At 42.5% G+C, this 14,104-nt stretch overlaps 1 protein-coding gene across 1 annotated transcript in view; it reads left to right on the top strand.

Moving 5' to 3' along the window:
* Positions 1-12,998, top strand: part of DDX52 (DExD-box helicase 52) — a 33,903-nt gene extending 20,905 nt beyond the window's left edge. The window contains exons 10-15 of the mRNA XM_062216683.1: positions 4,468-4,590; positions 4,708-4,858; positions 5,715-5,790; positions 7,769-7,840; positions 9,430-9,522; positions 11,719-12,998. Coding sequence (XP_062072667.1) covers positions 4,468-4,590; positions 4,708-4,858; positions 5,715-5,790; positions 7,769-7,840; positions 9,430-9,522; positions 11,719-11,776 — 573 coding nt within the window. The 3' untranslated portion in view covers positions 11,777-12,998. The remainder of the gene's footprint in view (positions 1-4,467; positions 4,591-4,707; positions 4,859-5,714; positions 5,791-7,768; positions 7,841-9,429; positions 9,523-11,718) is intronic.
* The last annotated feature ends 1,106 nt before the right edge of the window (positions 12,999-14,104 follow it).

Below are 14,104 nucleotides of genomic sequence, written 5' to 3'. Positions count from 1 at the left end.
GCACTATATTGTCATCTTCGTGTATTGTATTTAATAATCCAGTGGTAAACTGTTTACTGCTCCTGTCCCAGGGAGGGGAGGCTCACCCTCGAATATGGTGCATCTTCCCTCCCCACCTCTGAGTAGGCTAGAAGATTCACCCGATTCCCTGAAAAGAGGGTTTTCTACCTCTGTTCATATATGTACCTCCTTCCTTCCCTCATCCCTCTGCATGTTTTTCAGGAACTGGGGCATTGAGTGAGGTTTTCTGTTTCTGTCCCTCAAGTATTGAATAGAAGCAGTAAGTTAAAAGTTAGGTACTAAGAAGTCAGGGCATGGAGCAATAAAATAGAATAAATATAAATCCTAGGCCTTGGCCTTGGAATTGAGTCTTATTTAGGGGATAAAATAAATCTACTGTGTAAGATGATTTTTGATGAAGTGCCATAGAAGACTGAACAGTATAATATATCTTCACAGAGACATCCGGGGTGTTGAGCTGATTGAGGGAAGTCTCAAAAGAAATGCTCTAATCTGAGCCCTGAAGAGGCTGTGGGACAAAAGGTGGATGGGGGGCAGGTGCCGTGGCGTAGTGGCCTAAAGCCTCCACCTGCAGACCTGGTGTCCCATATGGATGCCAGTTCTAGTCCCGGCTGCTCCTCTTCCCAGCCAGCTCTCTGCTATGGCCTGGGAAAGCAGTGGAAGGTGGCCCAAGTCCTTGGGCCCTGCACCCACATGGGAGACCCAGAGGAAGCTCCTGGCTCCTGGCTTCGGATTGGCCCAGCTCCGGCCATTGCAACCATTTGGGGAGTGAACCAGCGGGTGGGAGACCTTTCTGTCACTTTATCTCTGTAACTCTACCTTTCAGATAAATAAATAAAATCTTTTTTTTTTTTTAACTTTTTTTTTTTTTTTGACAGGCAGAGTGGACAGTGAGAGAGAGACAGAGAGAAAGGTCTTTCTTTGCCGTTGGTTCACCCTCCAATGGCCGCCGCGGTTGGCGCGCTGCGGCCGGCGCACCGCGCTGATCCGATGGCAGGAGCCAGGTGCTTCTCCTGGTCTCCCATGGGGTGCAGGGCCCAAGGACTTGGGCCATCCTCCACTGCACTCCCTGGCCACAGCAGAGAGCTGGCCTGGAAGAGGGGCAACCGGGACAGAATCCGGTGCCCCGACCGGGACTAGAACCTGGTGTGCCGGCGCCGCAAGGCAGAGGATTAGCCTAGTGAGCCGCGGCGCCTGCTAAATAAAATCTTTAAAAAAAAAAAAAGGTGGACAGGGAGCACAGTGTATAAAGGCTGCGAGAGCAGCTTGGGTAGAACCTCTGGAGGTGTGTGTGAACATCAAGTGCCTGGAGACTAATGAAGAGTTTACAATAGCGAATTGGGCTCAGGTTGAGAGACTGCTAAACATTTTTGAGGCAAAAGTATCACATGATAGGATGTAGGATGAATCATAAGGGAAAAGAATTGAAAGTAAGAAAATGAAGTGGTATTCTGTAGAACTAGGCTGGGCAGAGGTGGGGAAGAAATAAGCAGATGACAGCTGAAGGAATGTTCAGAATCACTGGAGGATGCAGGATTTGCAGGTACCTGGTAACCTTGGGGGCAGTATACTTTAGTGGTTAAGAGTCTGGAAGCCTGGGTTGAAATTTTATCTAGGAGGCCTCTGTGCCAGCATTGCATGTCACAGCACTGGTTTGAGTCCAGGCTGTTCTGCTTCTGACCCATCTCCCTGCTGATGCTCCTGGGAATGGAACAGAAGATGGCCCAAAGTGTCTGGGTTCCTGCCAGCCATGTGAGAGAACCGGATGGAGTTCCTGGCTCCTGGCCTTGACTTGGCCCAGCCTCAACAGTTGCTGCCATTTGGGGAGTTAACCACTAGGTGAAAGATCTAGCTCTTTCTGACTCTTCCTCTCTGTAACTCTTTCAAATAAATAAATAAATGAATATTAGGAAGAAAAAGAGAGAGAAAAATTCTAGCTCTACTCTTCTAACTTTGGGCAATTTTTTTTTTTTTTTTTTGACAGAGTGAACAGAGAGAGAGGGACAGAGAGAAAGGTCTTCTTTTTTGCCGTTGGTTCACCCTCCAATGGCCGCCACGGCCAGTGCACTGTGGCTGGCGCACCGCGCTGATCTGAAGGCAGGAGCCAGGTGCTTCTCCTGGTCTCCCATGGAGTGCAGGGCCCAAGCACTTGGGCCATCCTCCACTGCACTCCCGGGCCATAGCAGAGAGCTGGCCTGGAAGAGGGGCAACTGGAACAGAATCCGGCACCCCAACCGGGACTAGAACCCTGTGTGCCAGCGCCGCAAGGCGAAGGATTAGCCTATTGAGCCATGGTGCCAGCCCAACTTTGGGCAATTTAATCTCTACTCTACAGTTTCCTCATCTGAAGAGTAAGATAATAATATGTACTTCATAGAACTGTTTTAGTATTAATAAGTTAATACAGAGTATGTGCTTACCACATAGTAAATGTGATATGTGTTCATTTTACTAATATGCATAAGGATATCATTTAGCACTAGGAAATTTGAGGTTTTCACAGATATTCACTTAGAAATTATATACCAGAGATGTCGTAGCCATGTTTGAGCTTTGGGAACAAAGAGCTATGAACCCTCTCAGACTGTATGCAAGATTTTGTGTGAATGAGTAATTGCCCTTTTTTTTTTTTTTTTTTTTTTTCCTGACAGGCAGAGATAGATAGTGAGAGAAGAGACAGAGAGAAAGGTCTTCCTTTACCGTTGGTTCAACCCCCACATGGCTGCTGCATCCATCGCGCTGCGCCAATCCGATGCCAGGAGCCAGGTGTTTCTCCTGGTCTCCCATGTGGGTGCAGGGTCCAAGAACTTGGGCCATCCTCCACTGCCTTCCTGGGCCACAGCAGAGAGCTGGACTGGAAGAAGAGCAACCAGAGAACTCCAGGTCTAGAACCTGGAGTGCCAGCGCTGCAGGCGGAGGATTAGCCTAGTGAGCCGCGGTGCTGGCTGAGTAATTGCCTGTTAAAAAGCATCTTAGCTTTCATTACATGACAAAAGTGTATAAGTTAATATAAAAAGGCTAAGAAGCCCTAAAGTGAACAGTTGAAAATATAGAAAGCTAATATGAGAGAGACAGGGTGTGATGATATGAATGTAAAAATAATTTGCTTAGAGCTAGAGTTGATACTAAGATTTAATTTAACTCAGTAAGATTATATTGAGGTAACGGAAGACCAAGGAGCACCATAATTGGATGAGCAGTCCATTAAAAAGGCAGTTATGGGGGCAGGTGTTGGGATGCAGAAGGTTAAGCTGCTGCTTGGGATGCCCGTATCCTGTATTGGAGTATCTGGGATCTGGTCCACTTCTGACCCAGTTCCCTGCTAATGTGCATCCTGGGGACAGCAAATGATGTCTCAACTAGTTGGATACTTGCCACCTTCACGGGAGACCCAGATGGAGTTACAGATTCCTAGCTTCCACCTGGCCCAGCCCCAGCTGTTGGAGGCATTTGGAGAGTGAACCAGCAGATCTCTATAGCTCTCTCTGTCACTCACTCTACTTTCCAAACAAAGATAAATTATAGCCTTTTTAAAAAAAGATAGTCATTACATGTTAAACAGAATCAAGAATACTTGAGGCACAAGAAGCCAAGAGATGATTGTTTCAAAGAGTGTTCACTCATTATTATAGGGAGGTGAAGGGGATTCATTAGACTATTAGAATTAACAAGATGGCGAATACAGTTCAAATTGAATGGAAAGAACCCATTGTAGAGACTGAATGGTGAGAGGCCAACTTCATGGCGCAGTGGGTTAAGCTCCCGCCTGCAGCACTGGCATCCCATATGGGTGCCAGTTCATGTCCTGGCTCCTGGCTTCAACCTGGTCCAGCCCTGGCTATTGTAGCCATCTGGGAAGTGAACCAGCGGATGGATCTGTCTCTGTCTTTCCCTTTCTCTCTGTAACTCCACCTTTCAAATAAATCTTTTTTAAAAAGAAAGAATGAATGGTGAGGAAGATAGGGAAAGATATATGCCACTGGTATAAGAAATTTGGAAATAAAAGTATACTAAATTGAATTGGGGGGGGCCGGTGCTGTGGCGTAGCAGGTAAAGCCACCGCCTGCAGTGCTGGCATCCCATGTGGGTGCCAGTTCAAGTCCCAGCTGCTTCCTTTCTGATCCAGCTCTCTGCTATGGCCCGGGAAAGCAGTAGAAGATGGCCCCAGTCCTTGGGCCCCTACACCCACATGGGCGACATGGAAGAAGCTCCTGGCTTCGAATCAGGCTAACTCTGGCCATTTTGGCCAACTGGGGAATGAACCGGTGGATGGAAGACTTCTCTGCCTCTGCCTCTCTCTAACTCTGCCTTTCAAATAAATCAATCTCTAAGAAATAAATAAATGAATTGGATTGTCCTGTGAACTCAAATCTTGTTATGAAATACTGAGCATTTTGTATTTCTGATTATTGGGTCTGTGTTGATTTTTGCTGCCTTTTCTTTTAGGGTTTCAATCCACCTGTACTTGTTTTTGTTCAGTCCATTGAAAGAGCTAAAGAACTTTTTCATGAACTCATATATGAAGGTATTAATGTGGATGTTATCTATGCAGAGAGAACCCAGCAACAGGTAAAGTCATATGTGTAATAACTACTTAGTTTTAAAATACTGACATTAAATTTATGAAGTACCATTTTCCGTTCCCAGAATAGCACAAAAACATTTCATATATATTCTGTTACACAGAGAGATAATACAGTCCACAGCTTCAGAGCAGGAAAAATCTGGGTTCTTATTTGTACAGCCTTGCTAGCCAGAGGAATTGATTTTAAAGGCGTGAACTTGGTGATCAATTATGACTTTCCGACCAGCTCTGTGGAATATATCCACAGGATAGGTGAGTTACCTTTGTTTTTCTTACCCTCTGTCACCTACTCATCTCTCTTAGCACCACTACTATTCTCTTCAGACTGTCTCATTTTTTTTTTAATGGTATGAAAATCCAGTGACCTAAAAGCAGATATTTATTGGGAATGAGAAATTACAGTATAAATTGTATGAGACATCGCACATTTACAAATTACAATTTGTAATTTTAAAAAGTTGACAACATATCACAAAATCCTAAAAAGTAATTTATGTGTTCACATGGATTTCAAAAATTTTTGTAATCAAAATAAACTTAACTTTTAATTCTCTTTTCCATGATTGCCTTAAGAAAATTTAAATTCATTTTTTTATTTATTTGAAAGGCAGAGAGACAGAGTCAGAGATCTTCCATCCATTGTTTACTCCCCAAATGATTGCTATAGCCAGGGCTGAGCCAGATCAGGCTGATGCCTGGAGCCTATCCAGTGATCATATGTGAAAGATTTAGTTTATTTATTTGAAAGACAGAGTTACAGAGAGAGGTAGAGACAGAGAGAGGTCTTCCATCCTCTGGTTCACTCACCAGATGGCCACAATGGCCAGAGCTGCGCTGATCTGAAGCCAGGAGCCAGGTGCTTCTTCCGGGTCTTCCATGCGATTGCAGAGGCCCAAGGACTTGGGCCATCTTCCACTGCTTTCCCAGGCCATAGCAAAGAGCTGGATCGGAAGAGGAGCAGCCAGGACTAGAACGGGCACCCAGATGGGATGCCAGTGCTTCAGGCCAGGGCTTTAACCCACTGCACCACAGCACCGGCCCCCATATGTGAATCTTGAGAGTCCCTTTTCCAAAAAAGTTTTTTCTAAAATGGTCTGATTTCTCTTAGGTCGAACTGGAAGAGCAGGGCATAAGGGGAAAGCTGTTACATTTTTCACTGAAGATGATAAACCATTATTAAGAAGGTAAATTTGGAAAAATAACAGTATTAAGTTGGAAAAATGGCTTCATTATCATTATATTTAGTTAACATAATTACAAGATGGTTATATCTGAAATTCTGTAATGATATCAACTAAATTCTTTTCAACAAAAGGTTTTCATAACTGGATTCTATTAGAAGTTTTTCACTGAACTATTACATAAAATATATGAAAATATATAAAATTACATTTTTAAAAAGATCTGTTTATTTGAAAAGCAGAGTTAGAAGGAGAAAGAGGGACATAGGGAGAGAGCTTCTATCTGCTGGTTCACTCCCCAAATGGCCACATGGCTGGAGCTGGGCTGGGCCAAAGCCAGGAGCCAGGAGCTTCTTCCAGGTCTCCCATGTGGGTACAGGGGCCCATGTATTTAGGCCATCTTTCGCTGCTTTCCCAGGCCATAGCAGAGAGCTGGACAGGAAGTGGAGCCGCCAGGACTCATGGGCACTCATATGGGATGTGGCATTGCAGGCAGCAGCTTTACCTAGTCTAACAAAATGCTACCCCCAAAATAGCATTTTTCATAGCAAATATAGTAGTTTGTTTTACATAACTATATCTTAGAATAATATAAAGAGAAACAGAACATAGAAGTAAGTTTGGATCCTTTGGGAGTACTGAATAGGGATAATTAGCTCAACTTACAAGTCTGGGGTAGGCTGCCTTGAACTTGATGTCGCATTGCTACCTCTTATTATGGTCTAGCCTTATCCTTACTCTTAGGAGTGAATGAAGTTTATTTTTTTAATGTATTTATTTTTTAAAAGATTTTATTTGAGAGGTAGAGTTATAGTCAGAGGGAGAGACAAACAGAAAGGTCTTCTGTTTGCTTATTCACTTGCAAATGGCCACAACAGCCAGAGCTGAGCTGATCCAGAGCCGAGCCGATCCGAATCCAGGAGCCAGGAGCTTCCTCTGGGTCTCCCACAGACATGCAGGGGCCCAAGCACTTGGGCCATCTTCCACTGCTTCTCCAGGCTGTAAGCAGAGAGCAGGATCAGAAGAGGAGCAGCTGAGACTAGAACCGGCGCCCATATGGGATGCCAGTGCTGCCAGCGGAGGCTTAGTCTACTATGCCACAGCCCCAGGCTTTGGACTTCTATATTTAGTCCAGGATCATATACCATATAGCAAAAACTATTTTAATAACACATTCTATTACTATTCAGTTGTAACCTTTTGAAGCCTGGATAACACATGATGTATGTTTAGGTTCTTAGTTCTTAATTTAGCTCATTGTCACACTTTAATATAGAAGCTGAGTTTCCTGCGTTTTGGCTGCCTCTAAGTTTGGCTAATGACAATTAATAGCATTTCACATTTCTAACAAAATTCAGTTATGGCCAAAGGGTGTTTGTACATGTATCTGTTTGTCAGTTCTGGTAGAGGTTTTGATTTGTGCCATCTGACCTCTTGGCTTTGTCACTTTAAGCCAAGCTGACATGTGTGTGGGGGGGGGGGTATACTCCAACTGCCTAGATCCACCCAGAGTCTGAGCAACTCTGATGACACCAGTAGCAGCCTAACTATGTGTCTTAGTTTTCCATCTGTGAAATGGAGATGATAGCATTTACCACATGGGGTTGGTTATTGAGTAAAGAAGTTGCTGGCCATTACAGGCATGCAACAATGCCACCCCATAGTAAACGGGATCACTTGGTAAATTTCAGGTTGACTGTGGCCTCAGCCGGTGTTTCCTCTAGGATTGGGTGTAGGTAGCTTTTAGGACCTGAAAAATAAGGTGCTATTTAAAGTTATTCATCAATTTATTGATTTTAGTCTAATGGAATTTTCCCAGTAACACATTGTGATCACATCTGTGTTAATTGATCACATTATCAGAACACTTTACTGGATTGCTTCATGTGGTTTTAATTCCTCTTATGTTGTGCTGGGGGTTTACATACATAAACGTCAGTTAAACAAGAAACCAGTTTATGTTTATGGGTTCCTTTTTCAGCGTTGCCAATGTTATACAGCAGGCCGGATGTCCTGTACCAGAGTACATAAAAGGTTTCCAGAAACTGCTAAGGTACAATCTTGAATTTACTTGGAGCTTCTCTCTTTCTGTCTCTGCAGATACATTCTTACTTTAGGGGGTTTTGCTTGTTTTCTTGCCTTTTATTTTATAGTATAATTATCTCTCTGTCCATTCATCCATCCCTAAACAATAAATTTAGTTTTGCTTGTTTTTGATCTTTTGTTAGTAGTATTAAAGTGAATATGTTCTTTTGCTTGCTGTTCATGCTCCACATTTAACATGCCATTATTTTCTTTTTTTAATTTATTCTTGCTATTGTGTTAAGATACGTGTAACATAAAATTTACCATCCTAACCATTTTTAGGTGTACAGTTCAGTGGTTTTAAATACATTAATAATGTTGCACAGTCATCCCCACCATCCATTTCCAGAACTTTGTCTTAGAAAACTGCATCTCTGAAAAAACAAAACAAAACTGCATCTCTGTATGCATGCCTCTTGACCACAGTCTCTGGTCACTGCCATTCTATTTTGGATCTGTCTGGTTTTGACTACTGTTCCTGTGTGGATCACACAGTATTTCTCCTTCTGTGACTTTATTCACTTTTAGCATAGTATCTTTAGAGTTTATCCATGTTTCATCGTAAGAATTTCCTCCCTTGTTAAGGCTGAATAATAATCCAGTGTATGCATATACCACATTTTACTTACCTGTTCATCTGTTGATGGGCATTTGGGTTGTTTCCATATATTAACTATTGAGAATGCTGCTTCTGTAAATATGAGTATAAACGTGTGTCTTTGAGAGAGTTTTCATACATTGTCTTTATACTTTATTATACATTATAGTTCTAAAAATACCACCTTTTCAACATTTTAAAATATTTGTAAATATTATTTGCCAGTTTTTTCATCCTTGAAGTTTTAAGTTCAGATTTTAAAAAGTCAGTGTGAAGGCCGGCGCCGCGGCTCAATAGGCTAATCCTCCACCTTGCGGTGCCGGCACACCAGGTTCTAGTCCCGGTCGGGGCACCGGATTCTGTCCCGGTTGCCCCTCTTCCAGGCCAGCTCTCTGCTGTGGCCAGGGAGTGCAGTGGAGGATGGCCCAAGTTCTTGGGCCCTGCACCTGCATGGGAGACCAGGAGAAGCACATGGCTCCTGCCTTTGGATCAGCACAGTGCGCCGGCCACGGCAACCATTGGAGGGTGAACCAATGGCAAAGGAAGACCTCTCTCTCTCTCTCTCTCTCTCTCTCTCACACTCTGTCCACTATGCCTGTCAAAAAAAAAAGTCAGTGTGAGTAAAATATGCTTAGAATTATTTTAGTACATAAAACTGGTAAAAAGCAACTAATTGGCCAAAATCAAATTCTACAGCTTATTAATATAGGCTATCATGCTGACACAGGACATTTTAATCACAGTGTCTTTTTAAAAAACTGATTAAATTGATCATCCCTCTGGGTTAGTTCTCAGTGCTCCTAGGAAATTGAATTTATTAAAGTAGATAAAACCCCACCTTAAACTAGTAGGTGATTAAAAATGTATTTTATGATTAAGAATCAAAAATTAATTTTAGTTTTACTTCTTCTGAAAGAACTTGCCCTTAATTTTTCTCCTTCTTACATTGTAACTTTCAGCAAACAAAAGAAGAAGATGATCAAGAAGCCATTGGAAAGAGAAAGTATAAGTACAACTCCAAAATATTTTTTAGAACAAGCCAAGGCTGAACGGTAAGAAAAGCCGCTGTTTAACTTTCATATATTTGTGGCAGACTTCACTTCCTCAGGATGAACATTTGAAGTAGAGCTGCCAGGTCTACGCATTGTATAATATGATAAAACAAGATGTCTTGACCTTGCCTGGGATTTGGGGATTTGGATGATTTAATCTTAGAAATTTCACTCTGCATTAGTGAGCTAGTCTTTTTTTTTTTTTTTTTTTTCTTTTTTTAAGATTTTATTTATTTATTTATTTGAAAGGCAGTTACAGAGAGACAGAAGCAGGGTACGGGGGGATCTTTCATCCGCTGGTTCACTCCCTAAATGGCTTCAACGGCTAGACCTGGGCCTATCCAAAGCCAGGAGCTAGGAGTTTCTTCCAGGTCTCCATGTAGGTGCAGGGGCCCAAGGACTTGTGCCATCTTCCTCTGCTTTCCCAGGCCATAGCAGAGAGCTGAATTGGAAATGGAGCCACCGCGACTCGAGTTGGCACCCATATGAGATGCCAGCACTGCAGGCAACAGCCTTACCCACTACACCACAGTGCCAGCCCCAATTTAGTCTTTTCTATCTTTGAAAATATGAATTAAGTTCACTCTTTTTATTTCTTAAAGGTTTATTTTAATTGAAACACAGAGTTACAGAGCAGGAGAGAAAGTGCGCGCTTCCATATGTTGGTTCACTCCTGAAAGGGCCACAACAAAGCCGGGAACCTGGCACTCCATCCTGGTACCCACGTGGGTGCGAGGGCCCAGGTCCTTGGGTCATTTTCTGTTGCTTTCCCAGGTTCATAATCAGGGAGCTGGATCAGAAAGGGAGCACCTGGGACTTAAACTGGCGCCCAGAGGGGAAGCAAGCATCACAGGTGGGCTTAACCCACTGAGCCACAATGCTGGCCCAGTTCAATCTGATTCAGTGTTGTACTGCCCGTCACTTCCACAGAGCCTGTGTCAGGACCTGCCACTGAGTCCAATAGGACGATGATTCACATTGATCAAGTCTTCGTGAAGCTCCCTGTTCGGGGCAGGATTCAGGATAATCTTTGGGCTTATGGGAAGGGAAGCACATTGTAATGCCTCTAAAAAGTATAGGGAGCAGGGATTAGAGAGGTGAAGTGACTTTCCTAAAGTCATAAAGGTCAGTGGTATTCAAACCAGTTTTGTTTTTGTTTTTTTTAACAGAGTGGATAGTGAGAGAGAGAGACAGAGAAAGGTCTTCCTTTTTGCCATTGCAAACCAGTTCTTGTTTCATATGCAGTTTTCCTTCATCACACCAGGCTGTTTGTAGGGCTTGAAGTAAGGAGTATTAAGTGAGTTAAATACACCAGGGAACTTTATATTCCTAAAGTATGGAATGAAAATATTGATATTTTCTTGGAAATTTTCTTTTTCCCATGGTACCACTTTATGGATGGCATACACCATTCACCAGGCTTTAGAATCATACTGCTGGGGCTGGCACTGTGGCATAGTAGGTTAAGCCTCTGCCTCAGCACTGGCATCCCATATGGATGCCGGTTCAAGTCCCAGCTGCTCCTTTTCCGATTCAGCTCTCTGCTGTGGCCTGGGAAAGTAGTGGAAGATGGCCCAAGTCCTTGGGCCCCTGCACCTGCGTGGGAGACCCTGGATCCTGGCTTTGGATCAGCTCAGCTACAGCTGTTGCAACCATCTGGGGAGTGAACCAGCAGATAGAAGACATCCCTCTCTGTCTCTCCCTCTGTCTGTCTATAACTCTGCCTCTCAAATAAGTAAATAAATCTTTAAAAAAAAAAATACTGTCAGGTTCATGTCTAAAATTCATGACCAATGTCTGATGATTGACAAATTATTCAGCTACTCTTTTCCTCATTTTCTTTGTCTGTAAAATGAAGATTATAATGGAATTTCCCTAGTAAGCCATTAAGAGGATTACTTAAATTAATACATATAGAGTACTTATAATCATGTCTAGCACTTAATAAGCACAGAATCAGTGTGCACCTATTAGATTAGGATCAGAATCTGTCACATTGCATGGTGAGTTTGTTGTAATGTTTCTGTCTCATGATGTTTGATTTTGCAAAGGGAAGAGGTCATTTAATGTATGTTTGTGTTCCTAGTGCCTCTCATACTTGCCCTATACAGTATTAAACTGATAGAATTATGGAATTACGGAAAGGAAATCTATTTATAAATATTAGTTCAACTTTCCTTACTTTCATTTTCACAGGGAAAAGGTCGCTGGTCCAAACTGCAAGAAGAAAGTAGCTGTTGAAAACAAAAGTTAGAGTTTTTAAAAGACTTTCCCAGAAAGTTAATGTTATGATCCCTCACGAATGTTGTTTTCATGGAATATTTCAGCTCTGTACCAGAGCTGTGAAATCAGCTGTGGGACTGGTGAATGATTTCTCCTGAACTGTCAGTGCATCACGTCAACTTGCAGTGTGTCAGTGACTTTTCAGTAATTGTACAAAGGAAATAACACTGACATTTCTGTGGTTTGAATCTAGAAAGATTCTTCTTATAGAAGAACAAAAGCATATGCTAAAAATAACACCCAGATGTGGTGAAATCTTAAGGACTTCTCCATTCAGTTATGAAGGAAGGTAAGATGTGTGTGTGCTACAGTCACCTGGAACAGATCTGCAAAAGCAAGCCTTGAGCGCGGTGGCCACTTCCATTGCTCCCACACGTACTTGTTTTGGGTGGATATGAACAGGGACACGATGTCTACCAAGAAGAAATCTGCTGTCTTTAAGACTTATTAATTTTTTGATGGCCTTTTGTGATGTGAAGCACAGCAAAGAAGATCCCTCTCCTGTAGCTGGTCCTTCAAGTCAATTCTGAGGTAGCTTATCCTAGCTGTGATCACATTGCAACTCCAAGATCATGATCAACCTCTTTCGTATTTCATTTCCCATCACTGAAGCATGCTCTTGAAAACTGATAAATGCTGTATCTTGATAAGGAGGAATGTTCCTATTACTTGATCCACCTCTAGCTTCATTCTCTATGGCTTATCTTTCCCGAGGCTGGATAGTCCTTAATCCATTTAGTAAGCAAGTTTCTGCCAAAGGTAAAGAACTAAGATTATAGAGTGATGGAGACTATTCACTGTTAGCAGCAGATTCTTCTCATTTCTATTTTCTCTACCGTGAAGTAAAAATTGGCCTCATTCAAGTAAGGTGCTTAGCGTGGAGCCTTAGTGTAACATGGTTGTTATCAGAACTACCTGCCACAGAACTGTAACATATACACTTTTCTCAGTAGCATTGAATTAAATTTCCTTCCTCTATTCTCATCCTTTTATCTCTGAGTCAAGACAAATAGAATATTTTACATGGGACAAAAATTGTTCATCTTCAGAATTCAAGTGGAGACAGCTGCTACAGGTTGCAAAAAAAATACATGCCCATGGCTTTTAGTTTGTTCTTATAAATAGATCCTTAACTCACTGTATATTCTGGAAGTAGGTTTACTGGTGCAACCCTTAAAAAATAAATAAGTTATTTAATTTCTCAGAGCTTTGGTTTTTTCATCTCTGAAATTGTGTGTATCTTAACATTGGACGTACCTAGCACTCAGCCTACCACCTAGTAAATGCACAACAAATATTCCTTCAACAAATACACATTTTATGAGGAGTATAGGGATTGATAACACAGTTCTTGCCCTTAAAATTAATGAAGATAAAGTGAAGGAACAAATACTGTGGCAAATTCTCTGTTAGATGTAAGGCCACGATGCTGAAGGGTCACAGGAGCGCATCTAACCCAGACTGGCTGTCTTGGAAGGCTGATGTCCTGAATTGAGTTCTGCAGATTTAGAAATCAGTAGGCAGAGAAGAGGAACCAATGGGGCTGGCGCTGTGGTATAATGGGTAAGCTGCAGCCTGTGATGCCAGCATCCCATAGGGGCACCCGTTCTTGTCCTGGGTGCTCCACCTTGAATCCAGCTCCCTGTGGATGGCCTGCCCTAGTAGGTGGGCCCCTGCACCCACGTGGGGGACCTAGATGGAGCTCCTGGCTCCTGGCTTCAGCCTGGGTCAGCCCTGGCTGTTGCAGCCATTTATCTAAAGAACCAAGTATTCTAGGCACAGAGATCGCATTTTCCATGATCCTTGATATACCTCCTTTTTTGACTTTTAGTATTTTCTCATCCACCCATCCACAAATATGGTATTGACAGGAGCCTATACCAATAGGGTTTGTCAATAGATGAGTACAGTATTTCACCTTTCCCCAAGGAAGGGGGAGAGTTGGTGAACAGGCAATTAGAGCACGAGAACACAAAATAACAGCAGCCTGGCCCTAATGCTAGAATTCCGGAGTCAAGCTGACCCAGCTTTGAATCCTGGTCCTGCTGCTCACCGCTGTGTGACCAGGGCAAATTAACTTCTTTTAACCTCGATTTTTCTCATCTGTAAAATGCCAACTCCAACTCTTAGGAGACAAGATTTAAAAAAATAAATGCATGTAAAGTTCCAGACCATTTATCGTTCTTAGCAATGACTTTCCCAGTAAAAGCCCTGGGGCCAGAGTAAAAACAAAAGCTAGTAATTAATACATTACTTAGTAAGCAGTCTCCTTGGGGCTTGAAAAAGTCTACACTCAACA

Source organism: Lepus europaeus, chromosome 18 (genome assembly GCF_033115175.1).
Source record: "Lepus europaeus isolate LE1 chromosome 18, mLepTim1.pri, whole genome shotgun sequence".
NCBI lineage: Eukaryota > Metazoa > Chordata > Mammalia > Lagomorpha > Leporidae > Lepus > Lepus europaeus.
This window is presented reverse-complemented; position numbering and strand designations above follow the sequence as displayed.